Genomic DNA, 23293 nt, shown 5'->3' on the forward strand with positions numbered 1-23293 from the left:
TGAAAGCTTTGTTTAAGGAAGTGGTTGTTGCTCCAATAACCAAGAAGGCCTAATGTCTCGCCACGACCTGAAAGCTAAAATATTGAAAGAAAATGTTTAATTAACTTTATGAAAAAGCATTAAAAACAAGAATTAAATAATACTTTGAAAGTTTATCAAACATTCTTTTATTTAGAAACTATTCTTGAAAATTCAAACTTAGAAAAAAAAATTTTTGGTTAGAAATTTTTTTTCCTGGAGAAATTCTAAATAACTTCAATTGACTTAGAATTTTTTTTTAAAAAAAAATTCAGTTTAAACTTAGAATTTTTTTTTGTAAATTCTAAAAATTCATTTTTGCTTAGATTTTTTTTTTTAAATTCAATTTAACTTAGAAATTTTTTCTAAAAAATTTATTTTTTCTCAGAATTTTTTCTAACTTAATAATTTGCTTAATATTCTCTTATTGGTACCCCATTTTTGCTGTGATCAAAGGGGGAGAGAAAGGTACAAGTTTAGGGGGAGTACGGAAATTTAATATTTTTTTTCTAAACTGTGTTGTAATTTTATTTATTGCAAATTTATGCTTTATTATGTTAGTTTAGTAATTTCCTTTAAAATTACTATTTATGTCTATTTTTTTCCCTAACTTGAACTTGGGTCGATGCACATCAAAAAGGGGGAGATTATTGGACCCCGTGGTGTTTTGATGTGATCAACCAAGTTGGCTAGGTCCTGCGTTATGTTTGATCCCTGTGTCTGAGTGTGCAGGAGCTTAGGAGCACAGGAAGTCGAGCGGAAGACGCAGCTAGCGAGAAGGACGGCACGAGAAGGGAGCCGACGGGCTCGGTGCGTCCGAAGGACGAGAGAGCTGCGGAAGAGTACTCCGGTGGGCGTGAAGAGCGTGCGCGGCGTTCGAGGGACGTTAAGCCGGGACGGAAGGCTGCTCGAGGAGAAGGCCGGGAATTGAGTTTGGGTGAGCCCTATTCCCGGTTGGCCGGAATCACCCAAAAGAACGGAGCATCGGAAGCCGAAGCAAAAGAAGCACCATGCTGGAAATTATGCTTAAGGCGCCTCAAGCCTTAATGGAGCGCCTCCATCCTGGAGGCGCCTCTACATTGGAGGCGCCTCCAATCAGGTTGGAGGCGCCTCCAATCTGGTCAAAACAGTCGTTGAGCTGCGGATAGAACCTTATCCGTTGACTTTGGTTAGAGGCGCCTTGAACCTTGTTGGAGGCGCCTTGGACCTTCGGGATAGAACTTCCAAGAGCTATATAAAGGCCCCTGGAGCTGGGAAATAATCATTGAATTCTGTATTCGATTTCCTAGCAACTTGTGAGCTCTTTAAGTGTGTAAAAGGCTTCTCCACCTTCAGTGAATGAGACTCTGCTAGTGTGATCTTCGATTGTCCTGGATTAACAACCTCCTTGGTTGTAACCAGGTTAAACCTCGGTCTCCCGTTTTATTTCTGTCTTTAATTTTATTATAGTTGCTAGTTATTTTGTTAAAAACGTTGAGGAGGGTATAGTTTATTTTTTTTAGTAATTCATCCTCCTTTTGCCGGTCTCCGCTGCACCTACAGCATGGAGAGTTGAATTGCCAATTTTTGTATAAGACAGGGCGTGTCAAACCAAAAAGGAGAGGCCATGGAGAAGCAAGAAAGAGGAGTGACAATTTAGCAAAGGAAATAAGAACATGGAAATAAACTTATGAGTCATAGGAGATCACCAAAGTTTAGGGAAAGCAAAAGGCCAGGAGTATACACATGAAAAAAAGGAAAAACGTGACGATCATAGAATCGAGAGTGACATTGGTCAAAGAAGTCTCTGTCCTCATAAAGGACTAATCGGCTATAGGGAGCAGTCAAATCTAGGCCTGGCTATTTGGCGAGGCAGTCAGATGAGGCACAAGTGGATTAAGGGTGACCTTCAAGATATAAAACAAAATGGGGAGATTAGTAGTTAACAAGAAATCTACGCGTGGCAGAGGAGTCATGAACTCCTAAGGCAAATGATAGCATATCGGCGTTTCATTTTCCAAGGAGGATATCTAACAATTGACAAGTCGACAGAGGTGATGGCTTACCAAGGTAAGGCAGCATGCCGAGGTTGTTTTAGGCCATGAGGAGGACATGTCATGTGGATTTTGATGTCAGGAACTCTAGAATCACTAATACGACAACGGTTTAATTAGTTAAACGCTTCCTCCTTCAACTAGATTTAAAAGGGGGACTTATGATGTGGTGGGAACAACATACACCATATGGAAGGACCAAGACTTAGTCAACGTAAATCCCGATCAGCCTGATATAAGACATAGTTTGGGTCATGTCGGCCTAGCTTACAGTGAGCTCGAGTTAGGTTGGACCAATTCTTCTTAGTTCAACTCTAGTCAACACAGAACCAATCCAACTTAAGCCAAATCAACTCAACAAGGCATCCAAGCTCAAGTCATGTCCAAGTTAAATTTGACTAGTCAGACTTATGACTGGGTTCAACCTATGCTTCGCCTTGAGCTCAGATGCAATAATGTAGTTACATAAAAGGTGTTAGTTACAGAGAAGACATCAATTATAGAGAAAAGCGTCTGTAATAATGGTGTACGCTACAATAAGTGTTGGAATGACATTAATTGAAGGAAGAGGTGTGACAATTATAAAGGAAGGGGAGTGACAGTTATGGAGGTGCACCCTTTAGAGTTGCACACTTATTCAATCCCTATATAAGATAATGGTGACAGTAGGAGACGGGAGGTGAGATCATATTGTTGTTTTTCATTTCACTATCTTTCTTTTGTCTCTAACATCTTTTCTCTGAATCTGAATTCAGTAAACCTGTTCTTAATCTTTTTAGTTGCTAGTACCAGAGGTCTTCGCTAGCGTCATTATGTAGCCTCTTGCCTTGCCCGATGGGAGCCGACTTGATGATCACTATGCTCGCTGACCTGACAATTACTGACCCAATAGTAGATAAATTCAATAAGCGCTAACCCAACAAAAGCCAACTCGACAAAAGTCGACCACAAAAGTCGATCTAAAAAAATAGACGTACATTCGACCTCCTGAGAAGAGGGAGTCTATCTGTGGATTCGGACTAGATCATAAGTCGTAGCCTAAAATTTCGTTTAATACACAAATATACTAGTGTGGTTTGAAAACATCAATCAAGCTTATAACTTAACAAGATGATAAAAAATGAATACATTCATTTCCAACACTCTGTCAATTCATCTTAAAATTAATACAGAAAAAATAAATCATCAATGGATATTAACTTTTAGAATAATAATTAATATATAAAAAAAATATTTATCACAATTTTATTCGAATCCAAACTTTATAACTCAATCAGCATAGATTTTGGACATTCTTCCACCCGTACATCGGTTTATAATGATATGTCATTGCCACCGTCATTTACTTCAATTATATCGGCTTTCCTTTAAGAGAACGGGACGTTCCCAATTCCTTCGATCTTCGGCTACCGATTGCTACGAGTCTCGTCTTCAGGCCGAATGGTCATTCCTTCGATCTTCGGCTGCCGATTGGATCGAGTCTCGTCTTCAGCCGATCTCAATTAGTTCCAGTTGTATCTTCGTTCGGCGTTGGATTTGACTAACGTGTTGGGTTGATATATGGCGGCGGCGATGAGCAAAATCGACACGGCCCATCAGATGTATCGCGAGGGGCGGCACGAGCAGGCGCTTGGTCTCTACACTGAAGCCTTGGCGATGGCTAAGAGCAAGGCCCAGAAGATCGCTCTCCACAGCAACCGAGCCGCCTGCTACCTCAAGCTGCATGAATTCAAGAAGGTTTCCTCGTATCCTTCCATCTCTTTTTTCGTTTGATTCAATTTTCTGCTCATCTCTTTCGGCTTTTTTTATTCATATTTTTGTTTGACTTAACGGATTGCTATTTACTTCGATCAGTGATTTGGAAAAAGGTGAATTTGTGGCTTGATGGGAGATACCGTCATGTTAAGACGATGTTGATTTTATTGGACGCTTAAATGACTGCTATATATATATATATTATTTTTTCTTTTCTTTTATTTTATTTTTGCAAATATAAACACTGGGAAGTTGCATGACAGAAAAGTACAGCTTTTGCTCGAAGAATTATAAGACATTGAAGTAGTTATTATTCCATTCGCTAGGTTGTTGTGTCATTACTGGTAAACTCATTAGAATTGACAATGTTCTTAGGCTGCGGAAGAATGTACATCTGTTCTTGAGTTGGATCATCAACACACAGGAGCTTTAATGTTACGTGCACAAACATTAGTGACCCTCAAAGATTACCAATCAGCACTCTTCGATGTCAATCAACTGATGGAGTTGAACCCGTCATCAGAGGTGTACCAAAATTTGCAGGCCAGGTTGAAAACACAACTGGTAGGCTTCTTTGCTTCATATTCCTGATTATGATGTTTCAGCAACTAGTCTTCTCTCTTCGAGAGGGTTCCTCTGTTATCACTGCATACATGCCACATCTACTTGGGTGACTTGCATCTTATTGCTCAATGAACTTTATTTATCACTATATCACTGGTAAATTCAAATATCTTAGGTTTCTTTTAATTACATTAGATTAGATTTTCTTTTATCTCCTTCTACCTCTTATATCTTCCTAATTAATTCAAATTACTCTTCATACATTGCAGGCTTAAAACATAATGTTTAGGAAATTCAAATGCAAGTGAGAAATCCATTCTGTCGTTTAGGGAACCTATTTGGTGATATAGTCTGTTTATATTTGAATAATCAGATCCGTCTGCTGTTGTCTAGATGCAGACCTAGCTGTGGTTCATTTAGAAATCAAACTCTACTCGTTACTACAGTTTGTATGAATTATTTGTATCTTGACCGAACTATTGTATCCTTCCCAAGGCTCATTTGAACTGATAGTTCCTTGTCTTATTCGATCATGTGATCACTACATATCCAAACTAGATTCAAATGCTGAGATAGACCAAGATGAGTTAGTCCTTTACATTTCCCTAGCTATTATTGAATTAGATCTCCTAAACAATTTTCTCTTTAATACTATGTTAGTTGTCCATGTGTCTCCGGACCATTGGTCTAATGTCCATGGATTACTTTGCCCTCTCACTTATCCTTTGCTGCCTTGACATGTGTTAAGCTTCCCTAATGTAGTATGTTGGTGGGTAAATGTGTTAGATTGATCAATTGGAGCATATATATATATATATATATTTTGATTATAAGTTTTAAAAGTTCAATTTAAAAGTGTAATCTCGTTCTTTTAGAATAGAATGAGATTAATAAAATATTTTGACTAAGCAAAAGTTGACTAGGTTGAAATTATTGGAGCTTAATTTAATTGGGTCTGATAGGTACCTTTGGTGGCTTGAATAAAAACTCAAATAAATTATAAGAGATAATTTATCAGAACTGTGGTGGTAAAATAAAATTTATTGCACTCATATTATTATGCATATTGTACATGCTACAAGACGCTTGATTCTTATCGAATTTTTACTAAAGGAAAGTTTCAATTTTAAAAGTTAATCAAAATATTGTATGAGTTGATTAGTCTAACAATTTATGTTAAGATAATATTTATTCCATATTGTTATCCGGAATAATTAAAACTAGTCCATAATAGAGTGTGACAAACATTATAGAATTGAGTTTTGAGAGGACACTGAAGAAGGTTTGGACATCTGGAGCATAGGTCCAGTATTAAAAATATCATTGAAGCATGCTTTGAGCATAATCTCTCTTTATTTGCATGTTGAATTATTCAATTCGTGTTAAATATATAGAATAACAAAGATCCTGGTTTGAGATGTTTGAATTATATAAATCCAATTTTTATCATTGAACTTATTCATCTTGGCAAACCCAAGTGATTAATACTTAAAATTTGTCACCATGATAAACCCATTTTAGTAGCCAAAACAGTGAAAATTTTCTTATAGAGTAATCAATTAAATTGGTATGGGACATACACATTTTTACTAATGTGCTAAAAATTCCACCCATGACGAACCAGTTATGGTCAATCCCAAGCCCGGATAAAGGAGGGTTGTGTTAGGTTGTTAGCCAATGTTAAACTAGGGCAAATGTTCATTATCCATTAATTGTTGTGTTAATGCTAGGTTGTTCCACGGAAGGAACACGTTGCAGGATGCGACTGTAGCAAGGACTGTTACATCTTCAGAACTCCGGTGTAGTTTTAAATATGCAAGAGTTAGCGTTGCAAGGTTTGATTGTTATGTATCGGTAAGAACTGCTACATCTTTATGAGAACTTGGATATAGTGTTAAATAGGTAAGAGTTTTCATTCCATAGGTTGGATAAGAACAAAAATTATAGAAAAACTAATAGTCTTATATTTGGAACATAAACATAGGAACCCTCATTGATAAAGCAATAGAGGTTGTAGATATTAGAAGAAAAATTAGTATTTTGTATGTACAAGAGATAAAATGGATAGTCGAGAAGGCAAAGATAATAGAAAACTTGCGTTTTAAGTTATGATATACAAAAAAGAGTAAAACAAGAAATGGAGTGGGTATTTTTGTAGATAATTCGTTAAACGATGAAATTGTATAAGTAGAAAGGGGATAGAATTATAGCTTTGTAGTGGCGAAAGAAATTATACACATAATTAGCATTTATGCACCTCAAGTAGGATTATATCAAGTTACCAAATTAAGGTTTTGGGATGACCTAGATGAAATATTACAAAACTTTCCGCCAAATGAAATGATTTTAATAGAAGACGATTTAAATAGGAATGTCGGAGTGTTAAATGAAGAATATGAGTGTGCATGGAGATTATGGGTTTGGAATAAAAAATGAAGAAGGAAAAAATATATTGGATTTTGCAATAGCATTGACTTTATACTAGCTAATATATTTTTTAAGAAAAAAAAGAACATAATACTTTCAAAAGTGAGAATAATAAATCGCAAATTGACTTTCTTATGGTCAAGAAGAGGGATAGAAAGATTTGTAAAGATTGCAAGGTTATCTCCGGAGAAAGCTTAACTACCCACATAGGTTAGTAGTGTTGGATATACGCCTTAATTATAGTATCAATAGAATAGAAGGAAAATATACATGACTCCTAGAATTAAGTAATGAAAGTTAAACGATGGGAAGCAAAACATATTTAAGGAGAAGGTAGAAGTACAAGTATTAGGTGAAATATATGACGACTCTAATACGACATGGGATAAGATGGTATCAAAATTGAAAATAGTAGCGAAGAATGTACTTGGTGAGAAAGGGGCATGCACTACCAAATAAGGAATCTTGGTGTTGGAATAAGAAAATACAGGAGAAAGTGAAGGAAAAACGAATATCTTATAAGGAATTATATATTTATAAGACCGATGAAAACTTAAAAAAATATACAATAGCAAAAAAAAGATGCTAAGAAAGCAGTGAATGAAGTAAATAATGAAACTTTTGAATGTTACATCGAAAATTAGATACAAAAGAAGGGGAAAGAGACATTTAGAGAATAGCTAAACTGAGAAAGAGAAAGACAAGATATCTTATCCAAACAAGATGTATTAAAGATGAATGCAATAGAGTATTAGTAAATGATGGAGAAATAAAAGAGCGGTGGAAGAGTTATTTCCATCAACTTTTTAACGAAGATTTAGGTGATCAACTTAATTTAGGTAATTTAAGTAGGTCAAATAAGTATAGAAATTTAAATTTTTATCGTAGAATTCAAATTTCAGAAGTAGAACAAGCTTTAAATGAGATGCAAAATGGAAAAGTCTTAGACCAAATAATATTCCGATAAAAGTATGAAAGTGCCGTGAAATAAAGTATTGAATGATTTATAAAATTATTTAACATTATATCGAAAACAAAAATAATGTCTTATTATTGGAAAGTAAGTACTATAGTTCCCTTATATAAGAATAAAGGAGACAAACAAAATTGTGTAAATTATAAGGTATTAAATTAATGAGTCATACTTTGGAAAAGAGTAAAAGAAAAAAGATTAAGGAGATCACGGTGATCAAAAATCAATTTGGGTTCATGCTTGGAAGGTCAACAATAGAAGCTCTATATATCTTCTTAAGCAACTAATTGAAAAGTATCGGAAGCAAAAATAAGATCTATATATGATATTCATTGACTTAGAAAAAATTTATGATAGAGTCCAAAGAGAAATTATATGGAGAATTCTAAAAATAAGAAGTGTTAGTATAGCATATATTGAATTAATTAACAATATGTATGAGGATGTAACGATTAGAGTGAAGACTTCAGACGGATTAACTGAAGCATTTTTAATAAAGATAGAGTAACATCAAGGATCATATTTACGTCCTTATCTTTTTATACTAATCATGGACAAACTCACTGGTGCATATTGTTTGCAGATAATATTGTTTTGGTAGATGAGACACGTGAAAGAGTAATGCTAAACTAGAATCTTAGCGGAAAACACTAGAAGTGAAATGTTTTAGGCTTAATAGAGTAAAGACAGAATATATGAAATTTATGTTTAGCAATATTAAACGAAATCAAACAATTGTGAAGATAGGAGATTACGAGTTGCTTAGAACTGAGAGTTTTAAGTATTTAGGATCATTTTTGTAAAACAATGGAAGGATTGAGAGTACATAGAATACAAACAGAATGACTGAATAGAGGAGGGCGTCAGGTGTTTTATATGATCGTAAAGAACCTCTAAATGTAAAGGAAAGTTTTACAAGACGATGGGTAGACCTGCTATGTTATATGACATTGAATGTTAAACTATGGCTCTAGTACATGAGCAGAAGATGAGAGTTGCAGAGATGAGGATATTAAGGTAGATGTATGGACATATGAGGATGGACCGAATAATAAATGAGAGCATTAGAGAGAAAGTCGGAGTTGTATATATTGAGAGAAAACTCCGAGAGATGTGTAAGATAGAACAAACATGTACTTAGATGCCCAATAAATGCTCTGGTTAGTTAATGTGAAATTATGATAAATACGCACATCAAATGAGGCAGAGGAAGACCGAAAAAGATTTGGTTAGCAATAATAAAACAAGATAAAATTTATTTAAATATAGATGATGATATAGTAAGAGATAAAGCTCAATGACGTAAAAGGATTCATATCACCGATCCCACTTAGTGGGATAAGACTTGGTTGTTGTATTTATTGTTGTGCTAAAGAGAAGGCCTTGGGCTCACTAAAATAGTGCACCCTCCTTCATTTCATATTTTAATTAGTCTATGGGATTTTCCTTGATTAATAGTATGTTAACTATTTTAACTCTTAAAATAATTCAATCATTAATCCTATTTTAACCGTTTTAACTCTCGTACTAGGCATTTTCTAAACTAATTAAAATCAAAAAGAAAATAAATATTAAAAGCATGCATGACTGCACGTATAGTTCCTAGACAAAATATATGCAATCTACTTGGAATCTTATATAAATGACATGTAGTTCACCAATTATTAAAACAAGGATGAATTTATACCCCATCTTATACGTAGAATTACAAGTAAAGATTCAATTGAGCCATAAAGAGTTCCAATTATTCAGTTCCCATTCACATGTTTCAACGGGACCACCATCATTTGCCCTCCCCTCCATCGCCATCGATTAGGCGCACAGGGAGACCCTTGGGGCATTGCCCAAGGGGAGGGTGATGTGGTTGTGATTGGTATTTGCAATTTGGATCTATTTTTGTAGTGGTTGTTTTGAGTTTGTTTGTGATTCTTGAAGAAGATGCACTTTGGTTTTTAAGGTTGTGGCATAATTGCACTTCACTCTGATTTTTTAAAATGTAATCGATCTGACCCTTATATTTTATTTACATGCAAAATATATATGCAACTATTTCCTAATAAACTTGAAATTAATTAGGGGGCATTATGGAATAGTACTCCACCCCATTGGTTATAGACTTGAAAAATAAAATATGATTGCATCATAAAAATTCTAGCTTAATATATTGTTCATAAAACCAAATAATTCAACCACACTATAGTAACATATTCCTAACATTGCTATTAATTAATGCATGCATAAATTATTTGAAAGACTTAACCAATATCAAAACCTAGCTCTCGTATCATTATATTGGGCCAGATTAGATAGTTCAATTACAACAATTGATTTTTTATAATTCAAACATCTCATAAGAGGATCTTGATTATTTTATGTATTTAGCACGAATCGAATAATTTAAGAAATAAAGATCATCTTTAAAGTGCTTTAATTCTTTTTAACACTAGACCTCCAAGCCCTCTTTAGTTTTCTCTTAAAATTTTATAGTGATTTTTTTTTTGTGTGTGTGTGAGCATACTCTATTATGGATTAGTCATAATTATTCTAAATAATAATATAGAATAATTATAATTTCACCATAAATCGTCGGGTTAATTAAATCATGCCATAACCAAATTCTGATTAGTTTTTATAATTGTAATATTTTTTAGAAAAAGATTTGATAATTACTTACCATAAGTCTCAAAGTGGCAATATTGGTTCAACAAATTTTATTTTCACACTATTAGTTCCAATAAATTATAACTTTTCTAATTTATGTGAGTTTATATTCGAGCGGACTTGATCAGACCCAATTACATGAAGATTCAATAGATTAATTTCAACCTAGTTTGCTCTTGACTAATTAAAATAATTTTTGATTTCATTTCATTCTATTAAAATAATAAGATTGCACCTTTGACATTGGGCATGATAGCGATTATCTTACGGGCTAACGAGAAAGGAGATTGAAGGAGAAGATAAGAAGAGAAGTACAACCGTCCTCTAGGTATTTTCAATACAACAACAACAACCAAGCCTTTTTCCACTAGGTGGAGTCGGCTGTATGAATCCTTTTACGCCATTGAGCTCTATCTTCTATTATATCATCATCTATATTTAAATAAATTTTATCTTGTTTTATTGTTGCTAACCAAGTCTTTTTTGGTCTTCCTCTTCCTCGTTTGATATGCATGTTTATCATAGTTTCACATCGCCTAACTGGAGCATTTATTGGTCGTCTAAGTACATGTCCGTACCATTTTAAACGTGCCTCTCGGAGTTTGTCCTCAATAGATGCAACTCCGACTTTCTCTCTAATGCTCTCATTCCTTATTTTGTCCATCTTCGTATATCCACACATCCATCTTAATATCCTCATCTCTGCAACTCTCATCTTATGCTCATGTGCTCGAGTCATAGCCCAACATTCATCTCCATATAACATAGCAGGTCTAACAACGGTTTTATAGAACTTATCTTTAAGTTTAAGAGGTACTTTACGGTCACATAAAACACCTGACGCTCCCCTTTATTTCACTCATCCTGCTTGTATTCTATGTAAGACGTCTCTCTCAATCCCTCCATCATTTTGTAAAAATGATCCTAAATATTTAAATCTCTCGGTTCTGGACAACTCGTCCTCTCCTATCTTAACAATTATTTCATTACTTCTAATATTGCTAAACTTAAATTCCATATATTCTGTCTTTAATCTACTAAGCTTAAAACCTTTCCCTTATAGTGTTTTCCTCCAAGATTCTAGCTTAGCATTTACTTTTTCACGTGTCTCATCTACCAAAATAATATCATCTGCAAACAACATGCACCACGGTATTGTATCTTGAATGTGCGCAGTGAGTTCGTCCATAATTAGTGTAAAAAGATAGGGACTTAGGGCTGATCCTTGATGTAACCCTATCTTTATTGGAAATGCTTCAGTTACTCCGCCTGAAGTCTTTACTCTGGTCGTTACATCCTCATACATATCCTTAATTAGTTCAATATATGTTACGCTAACACCTCTCTTTTCTAAAATTCTCCATATAATTTCTCTTGGGACTCTATCATAAGCTTTTTCTAAGTCAATGAATACCATGTGTAATCTTGTTTTTGCTCCCGATATTTTTCAATTAATTGTCGAAGGAGATGTATAACTTCTATTGTCGACCTTCCAGGCATGAACCCAAATTGATTTTCTGTAACTGTGGTTTTCTTCCTTAATCTTTTTTCTATTACTTTTTCCCAAAGTTTTATAGTATGACTCATTAGTTTAATACCCCTATAGTTTGCACAATTTTGTATGTCTCCCTTGTTCTTATATAAGGGAACTAGAGTACTTATCTTCCATTGATTAGGTATTCTTTTCGTTTTCAATATCATGTTAAATAATTTTGTAAGCCATTCAATACCTTGTTTCCCTAAGCACTTCCATACCTCTATTGGAATATCATCTGGTCCAACGGCTTTTCCATTGTGCATCTCATTTAAAGTTTGTTTTACTTCTGATGTTTGAATTCTACGATAAAAATTAAAATTTCTATGCTCATTTGACTTAATTAAATTACCTAAGTTAAGTTGGTCACCTAAACCTTCATTAAAAAGTTGATGAAAATACCTCTTTCACCGCTCTTTTATTTCTCCATCATTTACTAATACCCTATTACATTCATCTTTAATACATTTTATTTGGCTAAACCTCTTCTACCGCTCTTTTATTTCTCCATCATTTACTAATACCCTATTACATTCATCTTTAATACATTTTATTTGGCTAAGATCTCTTGTTTTCCTTTCTCTTACTTTAGCTATTTTATAAATGTTTCTTTCCCCTTCTTTTGTATCTAATTTTCGATATAACCATTCAAAAGTTTCATTTTTTGCTTCACTCACTACTTTTTTAGCTTCTTTCTTGACTATTGTATATTTTTTTAAGTTTTCTTCGTTTTTACAAATATATAATTCCTTATAAGTTATTCGTTTTTCCTTCACTTTCTCTTGTACTTTCTCATTCCACCACCAAGATTCTTTACTTAGTGGTGCATGTCCCTTTGACTCACCGAGTACACTCTTAGCTACTATTTTCAACTATGATACCATCTTATCCCATGTTATATTAGAGTCATCGTATATTTTACCTAATGCTTGTACTTCTACCTTCTCCTTAAATATATTTTGTTTTCCATCCTTTAACTTCCACCACTTAATTCTAGGAATTGTATATATTTTCTTTCTATTGATACTATGTTTGAGGCGTATATCCAACACTACTACCCTATGTTGGATAGTTAAGCTTTCTCCAGGGATGACTTTGCAATCTTTACAAATCTTTCTATCCTTCTTCCTAACCATAAGAAAGTCAATTTGCGATTTATTATTCCCACTTTTGAATGTGACTAAGTGTTTTTCTCTTTTCTTAAAAAACGTATTAGCTAATATAAGGTCATATGCTATCGCAAACTCTAATATAGTTTTCCCTTCCTCATTCCTCGTTCCAAATCCATAACTCCCATGTACTCTCTCATATTCCTCATTTTTCACTCCGACATGTCCATTTAGATCACCTCCTATTAAAATCATTTCATTTGGTGGAATATTTTGTAATATTTCATCTAAGTCCTCCCAAAACCTTGATTTGGTAGCTTCATCTATTCCTACTTGTGGTACATATACGCTAATTATGTTCATAGTTTCTTTCGCCACTATTATCTTAAGGGTTATAATTTTATCCCCTTTTCTAACTACTCCTACAACTTCATCCTTTAACAAATTATCTACAATGATACCCACTCCATTTCTTGCTTTACTCTTTCCAGTGTACCATAACTTAAAACCCGAGTTCTCTATCATCTTTGCCTTCTCGCCTATCCGTTTTGTCTCTTGTACACACAAAATACTAATTTTTCTCCTAATCATCATATCTACTACCTCCATTGATTTACCAGTGAGAGTTTCTATATTTCATGTTCCAAATCTTAGATTATTAGTTTTCCTATCATATTTGTTCTTATCTAACCTATGGTGTGAGAACATTTGTCTATTTAACACTACACCCAAGTTCTCATGGAGATGTAGCGGTCCTTGCTGAGACGTTACAGTCGGACCCTGTAACGCGAACTCTTGCATATTTATCACTACAGCCGAGTTCTGGAGATGTAGCGGTCCTTGCCGAGACGTTACAGTCGGATCCTGCAACGCATTCCTTCCAGGGAACAACCTAGCATTAGCACAATAGTTTAATGGATTCATTCATTGAATATTGGCCATAGTTTGACGCTGGCTGGCAACTTAACGCAACCCTCCTCCTTTATCCGGGCTTGGGACCGACCATGACCGGTCATCATGGGCGGAGTTCTCTAGGTATTTTAAATAAAAGGAAAAATTTTGTATAATAACTGACGATTAATTCTTCTTACAACTAAACATATGTTTATATAGAATTTAACCCTAATACCTAAGAAAGGAATCCCAATTTCCTAATTTGTAAAGAAAGGAAAAGAATCCTAATAAAAAAGAAAAAGACTCATAATTCTAAAATTTCTAAATGAACTCAAATCCAAAAATACATATAAAAGATATAAATTACCAAAAATACTTAAAACACCAAAAATAACTTAAATGCCAAAAAAGTGAAAATTATTAAAAATAATACTAAAAATCTACGGATCCTTCTATATAAGTCATCCCGAGTTGAATGGACTTGTCCTCGAGTTTAGAGTAGTGTCGGGTGGTAGTCCAGGAGGGAGATCATCTGCCACCAAATTAATAAAATCTACTAGCTGCTGCTGTTGGACTTTCACCTCTTTGTTATCTGGATTATCTATGTGATCACCTTTCTTGTTGGGAATTTCATGAGGATCATCTTCATAGTCATCGCCTTCATCCCCAACAAATTTCCATGCTGGAAGAGCTGTCACTAAAGTATGGCAAACGTAATTCATATCCAGGAACAAGTCTAGTTTATTATCATCCTTATCATAGTCGTCTTCAAGTTTTATCAGTGCAGCAAATGGAGTTTGACCATCTTCACACTTCAATGAAATAGATTGTGGTTTAACATATGACAATGGCATGATCCCTTAGGCTTCCCATTCCAACTCTCCTGCAATGGTATAGCAGCTAAGAATCTATTTATGCACTCTTTGCAACAGTCTCTCCCTCTACAGATTATATCTTCATTGTCTTCAGTCCCCTTGTTTTCTTCACTGCACCGATACATCTCTATGGTATCGTCGAATCTTAAAATATAAGCTTGCTGACATCCTTCATGTAGTCTCTCTCCCAGTGTGTCCATGATATAATATGCAATTGTTTCCAACTTGAGGATGAAGTGATCGTTCCAACTCACAACATAGATTTGAAACCTTACTATCTCTTTCGATGTCATTTCCTATCTCAGCCCAATTGTCTTTGAATGACATTAAGCCATGCAAAGATTTGAAACTGTCATGCAAAATGGATATCGGCCTTGTTTTTGCTTCCAATATTGGTCTCGAGATCGAAGTGCTTGTCCGGAGAGTATTCAATGTACGACTTGTTGTTGCATAACTTTTGCCACTCCAATGAACCTTCTCTAATAAGTGCATCAAGCTCTGATCTTGTTGGAGTATTCAGTTCGTTTTTGTGGAGGGCACTTGCAATCACTGTGACGATTGCTGTGCAAGCACTCTCTCCTCCAGCAGTTGGATCTCACTGATCGTTGGAAGCAAAGAATGTTTGAGCTTTGAGTGTTGTTTGTTTGTCCCTGCTCATAAACTCTTCACTTGTCCATCTACCAATGGGATCAACAACTTCGACGATGCTTTATCAGAGAAAAATAGTTCTTGAGATAAGGAAGTTCTTCTGTTTTCTCCCTCAAGGTCCCTATATGAAACACTACTTTTACTCTTCTTATGCCAGTTGAACCATCCCTTTGAAGTTGGTTCTGACTCTGGACTTGATCTTCCGCTGCTGCTAGAAGTGTGATTCCGATTACTCTCGACTGCCATATATCATCATCATCTGTATTTCCTCAGTCAGAGCTGGATCTCTCAATCTGTCTGTCCATTCGTTCAATTTTTGTTTTTTCTGCATTGACTGATGCGCTCCATGTTACGCTGCCAGGACTTACCTCTATGAAACTGACAGCAACATAAAGCATCCCATAGCTTGACAAGCTGTCCGTTTTTAAGATGAGGAGAAGTTGCTTCTTCAGTTCCTTGTTCCCTTCTGCCCTTTCAAATGTTCAATGGGATAGGGATTCCCTAATCCATTCTACTAGGTTTGCCATTGCTGCTCCAATTCTTTCAAGTTCCTTGGCCTTAACTCCATCACCACTATTTCCATATAGGACAGAAAAGGAGACATTCCATGCTATACTAGAATCGAACCCGTCGATCGGCACAACTACCAGATCGGATTCACGAAATTGGCACACTTTCTCGAACCGGCTCGCCTCATCATCGTCACCCCAACAAGCGGCAGCAAACTCTAATCCCACCTCCACCATCCTTCTTGATGTGATTCCTCTTTCCGTCCTCTTCCTTCCCATGAGGAAGGAGAGCACGCCAACAACCACAGGCAGCTGCCGCCTCCACTCAAACTCAATCACTGCTTTTGCACCTGCTCCCAGGAGGATAGGGGGCAAGCCCTCAACGACCTCGACGCTCATGGTAACCTTGAACTTCCTCTTGAAAAAAGATCCTTCACCTAACCTATCTGGTCTCAATTTGTTGATTTCCTTGGAGCTGAATGCCTTTTGTCCTTGAGGAAGGCTGTGTGCATTTAGAGAATCAATATTATGACCTGGTGATGCCTTCCGTTGAATGATAACTGAATTCCCTGCTGCTGAAATCAATACACTTTCCTTCTCAATAATCTTCCAAACATCAGGATCAGAAAGCCACAAACCTCTTCTCTTCTGCTTCAACAAACTCACCACTTATGAAATCTGACTTCTTCATGTTCTGCACTCAAACAACTTGAGGGCTGAGCTTCAGCTGCACACAAATTGTTATTTTTGGCATAAGTCAAATCAGATCCATGTGAATTGTCATTAGATGTTTTATGAGTCACAAATATTTCAGACAATTCGTGATCTGTTAAGAGATGTGGAAGCTCGTGTGAAACATTGTAGGATTTCAAACCTCCAACTTGAGCTGCTTTAGAATGTATTGGCTCCATATGATTTTGTATTTGTTCATCAACTGTAGTAAGTTTCTTTTGACCACAAGTGCATCCATCTAGAATATCTCTCTGTACAACTTGAATGTGAAGGGTCTGGGAACTTGTAGCGGGAACTTCATATATGCTACCTAAAAATGTCTTCCCTTAACCCATCAGTTGGAGCAACATGAGTAAAATCAGCAACAATTTACAGCGTGCCAAGATCATCAACATCTTTGGGATCAAATTCTTCATGAACAATTAAAGTCTTAGGGCCATTACCATAAAGTTCCTCTTCGTCAAGGTATTTTTGGCTGTCAAAGCTATCTTTCTCCATGACAAGACCTAGTTGTTCCTCAAACGGAATTTGTGTAACCAAAAGGAGAAAGTGATCTTCCATCTTTTTCTTCATCTTCACCCAATCCTTGATCTTGGCCTTGCCTTGTCAGTCCGTAAACATGGCAAGTGCTCCCACCATGTTGATGCTAAACCTCTAAGCTCGAAGACAACTAGATTCACCTTCATCCGATCCGGAACTTGCTTATAGGTGAAGATTCACTTCACTTTATTGATCCAATCAATAAAATTTTCTATATGTGATGTAATAGAAAATTCGGGTAGATCAACTCGAAGTCTGAGGTCTCTATGTCAATCCTCTCGACTACGTGTCTCATGATCTTCACGAATTCGCACCATTTCCGCTAGACGCTAGGATAAATTTACGACTTGCCTTTGTAAATCTTAATCATCACATTCTGGGTTAAATCGGCAACTTGTCTTGTAAATCCTCAATCCTCAATCTTCTTTCATGATACTTGACTTCCTCCATTAGAACCTATCTGTTGTTGCGATCGTGACCACGACCACGACGTCCTTCCATGGAATTTGATACTCGACTTCCTCAATCGAACATTGTCATTTTTGCTATCAATTGACGTCGGGCAGGATAGCGATTATCGTAAACAAGGGAGATTGGAGGAGAAGGCAAGAAGAGAAAAACCGCTATCCTCTAGGTATTTCCTATAAATGGAAAAATTTTATATAATAACTGAGGATTAAGCTAAATATATATTTATATAGACTCTAGACCCTAATACCAAAGAAAGGAAATAAATCCCAACATATAGACCCTAATTTCCTAACTTCTAAGGAAGGAAAGGAAAGGAATTTTAATAAAAAGGAAAAAGACTCATAATTCTAAAATTCCTAAGCAGACTCAAATCCAAAAATAATATAAAAGATAGAAATTACCAAAAGTATCTAAAACAACAACAATGCCTTAAGTACCAAAAAAGTGAAAATGATAAAAAATAATAATAAAAATCTGCAGATCCTCTTGCATCAACTTCTTAATCCAATTAAAATTACTCAAGTTTATAATCAATAAAAATATCTCTTATTGATGGTTCAAATAAAATGTACTCACATTAGTCACCCCCCATTGTCATGTCATGTTAGTTGCATAAATGCCCTCAAGACGTAGTCGAGCCGGTAAACATAGGTTAACGTAGTTGGTACCTACATGAGTATTTGCTACAGTATGTCTTGGGGTCAATTTGTAACGGGTGTAAAATGCCTCGTTGAGTATCTGATCTCCCCTATGCAAAGGGCCACGGTCCTAGGGCAAAATATCCCTATGATTTTTTTTGCCTGTATCTTGCAATTGAGCCGACAATATTGGGTCGATTGGGGTGAGCGATATCACTTTTTGCTCTAATGTTAGCTGCATAAATGCCCCCGGGCATAGCCAAGCTGGTAACCGTGTGATATATTTGTAGAATTGAGTAAGGGGCGAATCTCGACAAAGCCGTGAAAATACTCTCCCACATGTGGCCTGTCGATACCTAATTTACTTCCTCATGTGAGGCCGTCGTGGGGTCTGCCAAGGTGATGGATTTCACCTTTGTAGAAATGTTAGTTGCATAAATAATGTCATGCCATGTTTAGTCACATAAGATTGTGTAACATGAACTTCAATTTCTTAAAAGCCTTTTGCCGAAGTTTTCCCCCTCTCTAATTATTTTCCTTTAAAACCTAAAAATAGAAGGAACATATTTTTCAACCTACCTCAATAACAATATACTAGGTGGCCATTTGATTGGTCAATCTCTCAACTTCAATCTTTATTTCTTAGAGGCTTCATTTCCAGAATAGATTTAGGATTCACATCTACTCTCCTGTGATAGAGCATAAAAAAAAAAACTCTGATGGTGTGCTTGTTAGATTCAAACGTCATGAGAGACTTTTTGAGAATCTCAAAAATACCCTTTCAATTCACCACATCCTAGTCTTTAGTTTACCGCCATATCATCAATGTCTTTCCACATTCCCAAGAAGCCCGCGAATTTGATTACTAGTCCTTGTTATGTGGTGCTTCCATCTTTAAGACCAAATACATGATTTTATAACAAGAAATTATCTTTTATGGTTTGGAAGGAACCGTGTGGCTTATTTGCAGTTATTATTAGCATCCAAGAAGCTAAACATCTTGTCAGCCTCCCAAGAATCTTATTGTATGAAGACACTAAATACACATTCAAGAAATTCACCTTTATGGTTTTGTCATACAGCTATTATCCCAAAGTCACATTTGAATTGTGATTCATATAAACCCAGCCATAGTAGTGTGTTCCTCATCCATATATCTTCAAAATGGTGATTTACTAGAGAGCTCTCTATGGACACCGGTTTTCTCCAAACTAGGCAATTAGCAACCTGAGTTCTGGCAACCAAAATGCCTTAATCTTTTTGGATTAATGCTGCAAACACCTATTCCGATGAAGATGAAATCCCAGTTGTATCCTTGTACTACATGGACTAAGAAACATGAAACCTTCCTCCTTAGGTAGGACTTTGCCCTTGCCCCTGTCACAGGCCTATCAATGACTTCTGCGCAAGATTACTTAATTCTCCTTCCTTAGTCTCAGATATTTTATTAAATGCCCCTTCTTAGCAACACTTCAGTTCCAATGTGTCAACTGTATGCCATGCTCATGTTTGTGGTGATACCTGTAGTACTTCTATCCCTTTCGTGGGTTGTGGATATTATCATCCTCTTTCTCCATGAAAATCTCATTCTACAAAAGAATATCTCTCTTACATCTGGCTGCATCAGCAGGTCATTGTTAGTCTCAGCCACATTATGATGGGGCAAATAGATTACTTGATCCTTATAACCTATGGATTTTTGTTTCTCATAAGTCACTGGAATATTTAGATCATTTTCTTTTATATATCTCGAAGCAATGTCTCACAAAGCATCTGCAGCATTTATCTAGTACTTACAACCACAATGTTTTCCGTATCATTTTATAGTCAATATCTAAGAGGATTTTCTCCTTGGCATTTTTGCATCAGTACCTATTTAAGAGAAAAATCTTAATCAACAAGAATTGCTTGATTAGATCTTATTCATTTGGGTATTGAGATTTGTTTGTTTTTTTACTACTAGTCATTAGCTCCAATTCCTGAATCTGAGGAAGAAGCATTATACCATGAAAATGACGAAGAAGATGACCAACAAAAACAGTGGAGATCTCATTCAGGAGATAATGGGAAGGTTAAGCTTGCTCAGAAATTTTCTGAAGTGCCTGTAATTCAACCTGCAAAAGTCCATGCCTCTTCGAGTGTTTCTCCCAAGCCAGAAGGCCAGCCAACACAATGGAGAACTCATTCAGGAGAGAATGGAAGAGATAAGCCTGCAAAATTGCAGGCCTCTGCTAGTGTTTCTCCTAAACCTCAGGGTTGGGAAGCAATTCCTAAACCAAAAGGGCATTCAGGTCTTGATTATTCACGATGGGATCGGGTCAAAGATGAATCGAGTGAAGAGGATGAGGATGATGACACAGAGGAGCAGCAACCTCAATATAGATTTCGTGTCAGAACTGTTGGTGCGAGGCCTGTAAAGTGATCGGTTTTTGATTATGTCTTGTGTTAAGATGCCTGGAAGATAGTTCATCTGTAATTTTTGAAATGTTTGGTAATTGACGGTCGCATGTCCATATGGCCCATGAATACCGGAAGTACCTAGTTTGGAGCACATGTTTCTAACTGGATTTGCAACAGAGGTTGTAGCATTCGTTAGTTAATCAAAGGGATTCAGGTATACTTATTTTCCTTTTAAGTTTGATTGACATGAACTTATTTTTATTGAAAATGCAGGGCATTGCGTTAATCTCTTGAAACAAGCATTTGGAGATTTCTTTGATTTGACAACAGTTCGACCAGCTGCCATTGTTCTCCTTTTGGTGGTAAAAGGTCATATGCTGATCCTGGACGTCCCACAAGACCGGTCCCATGGTCATTTGTAGAGGTAAATCACGGATGATTTTGCCTTTAAACAGTGATCATTGCATGGGGCGACATTGTTCTCCTTTGTTTATAACACCGGGAGATTCATGTGCACGATGATTATTGCTGTCTCACATTTCCTCTCAGTTATATTTCGACCAGCAGATCTGCTTGCCCTCCCTAGTGAAGAAAGGATAAATTATATTATGATGAAAATCCCGGGTGCCTATCTTCTTCTATGTTACATCACTAGGTAAAAGCTGCTGTTCGGATAATCAATGCTAATCATCCTTAATGTTTCTAGCGTGATAAAATGCCTGAAGCCCTTAGCCGCTTTGTAGTCTTGACTATCACCCAACATCCTCAGATAAAAGTACCCTTTTGTGTCGGTATTTGTAGTTTTTTATTTATCTATTTATTTATTTATGTTCATATTAACAAGCAGAATCTACCATTTGGCTGAATTCGTATTTCTAGAACATAATTTGAAGACTGCACCTTACCCAAGTAATCAATATTGGATTTACCTGAGAGGGTAACGTATTACAGTGTAATAACAATATGATTGTGTTGTTTTGAAAATCAAGTTGTTTAGGAAAAAAAGTTATCTTGGTTTATAGCTCTATTTTTTTGTGTTTTTTTTGGGAGAACGGTAAATGATATTATATATCAGTGAGGGAATACATATTAGACACTCGTGAAACGCGCCTGAATCATGAGAAATATGTTCTCACTATATTGGGAAAATCACTCTCATATTGACATTTATTACGAGCTTACCAGATTAGAAGAACTATACAAGGCATCGCCAAGTATCGAGTTTTGATTAACTCGTTGCCTCAGTATCTTTGGAGGAAGACCTTCAGCATCCGTTTGGAGGTTCCCATCTCATGTTGTAGATGAAGCTAAGTCTGCACTTTATCCCAAAGAGCTTTGTTGATCACACACCCAAAGAAGGTGTGGTCTAAGGTTTTGTCAGTGAGCTTATGCGATAGGTAGGTTTTGCACACCTCATTTGATAGCTTGTCTTTCGTGCGGAGGCGGCTGTGTTCAAGTAGCCACAACGTAAACTAATGCTTCAGCATAGGTCTTCAATACAACTTTCTCCCGAGTTTTGGGCTCACTCCGGCATGAAAGAATTGTTAGGAGGGTGTCGAGCCTTGCTGGACAGATTGGAACCAATCGGCCAAACAATTTTGAGCTTGCTGTACAGAATTTGTTCGTTCATGTAATATGTCCTTGATCTGCAACATTTTCTTGATTAAAGCCGAGTCCGAGGGCTTGGCGATTCAATCCCATAAGTCTACGTGCGGGAGGTATTGATGATAAACCCATTTCACTCAAAGAGAGTCCTACTATGCATTCCATAATGATTTGAAGAGTAGTGCTGAGTTCCATACCCATTAGTCGCAAACCCCGAATTCCATAATGATTTGAAGACTAGTGCGGAGTTCGATACCCATAAGTCGCAAACCCCGAATTCGCCTTCCTCCTTTGCTAAACACATGATAGCCCATGAGATTGGCAAGTGCATGGAGGTCAAAACAAAGGAACTACAAATGACATAAAGTTTATCAATCATGGCACACTCGATGTGCGCAGGAACAAGGTGATGAAGAGCAAGAGAGGGTCACCTTGATGAAGACCATGCTCTCCTTTGAAGTAGCCATCCATGGCTCCATGGACCCCCACTGAGTAAGAGACTATCGTCGCACATTCTGAAATCCAGGTCACATACTATAGAGGGAAGCCAAATCCACGAAGGGTAGCCAATAGAAAACTCCAATCCACCATGTTGAAGGCTTTTTGAAGATCAACTTTGAGGACACACCAGAAGGAGATCCTTGTCCTTGCCTATTTCCTCAAAAGCTCGTGCGCGAGGTGTATATTCTCAACTAATGACCAGTCTTCAATGGAAGCCACTTGTGCTAGATCTAGGATGTTTCTGGTTACCTTTTGCATTCATTTTGCCAATATCTTAGAAATGATCTTGTAGACAGCCATGCAACATGAGATTAGCGATAGTCAGTGATGAGTGGGGTGTGGTATGAGTTAGGGATAAGCATCAATAGGGTATGATTCCATTTCTTGCGGAGATTCCCTGCCGTGA

At 36.3% G+C, this 23293-nt stretch overlaps 1 protein-coding gene across 3 annotated transcripts; it reads left to right on the forward strand.

The window, feature by feature from the left end:
- The first annotated feature begins 3406 nt into the window (after positions 1–3406).
- On the forward strand, positions 3407–21714 carry LOC122030253 (protein unc-45 homolog A-like). Of its 3 annotated transcripts, none has more exons than XR_006125368.1 (4): positions 3407–3788; positions 4182–4370; positions 20345–20995; positions 21055–21714. XR_006125368.1 is itself a non-coding variant. In XM_042589435.1 (3 exons), exons 1-3 carry the CDS (start codon positions 3612–3614, stop codon positions 20801–20803), a joined length of 825 nt encoding a protein of 274 aa, XP_042445369.1. In that variant the 5' UTR covers positions 3407–3611; the 3' UTR covers positions 20804–20998. The 3 variants fall into 3 exon arrangements, 1 of the variants encoding a protein (XP_042445369.1); XR_006125369.1 differs by having other exon boundaries at positions 20345–20960; XM_042589435.1 differs by lacking the exon at positions 21055–21714 and having other exon boundaries at positions 20345–20998.
- The last annotated feature ends 1579 nt before the right edge of the window (positions 21715–23293 follow it).

The sequence above is a fragment of the Zingiber officinale genome, chromosome 10B, assembly GCF_018446385.1.
Source record: "Zingiber officinale cultivar Zhangliang chromosome 10B, Zo_v1.1, whole genome shotgun sequence".
NCBI lineage: Eukaryota > Viridiplantae > Streptophyta > Magnoliopsida > Zingiberales > Zingiberaceae > Zingiber > Zingiber officinale.

What these genes read in the sequence shown, in the direction of transcription:
- LOC122030253 (XM_042589435.1), top strand. Translation starts at nt 3,612, where the DNA reads ATGGCGGCGGCGATGAGCAAAATCGACACGGCCCATCAGATGTATCGC. An exon ending in AGCTGCATGAATTCAAGAAG is followed by an intron (nt 3,789 to 4,181) that starts GTTTCCTCGTAT and finishes CAATGTTCTTAG; the next exon opens with GCTGCGGAAGAATGTACATC. An exon ending in CCAGGTTGAAAACACAACTG is followed by an intron (nt 4,371 to 20,344) that starts GTAGGCTTCTTT and finishes TTTTACTACTAG; the next exon opens with TCATTAGCTCCAATTCCTGA.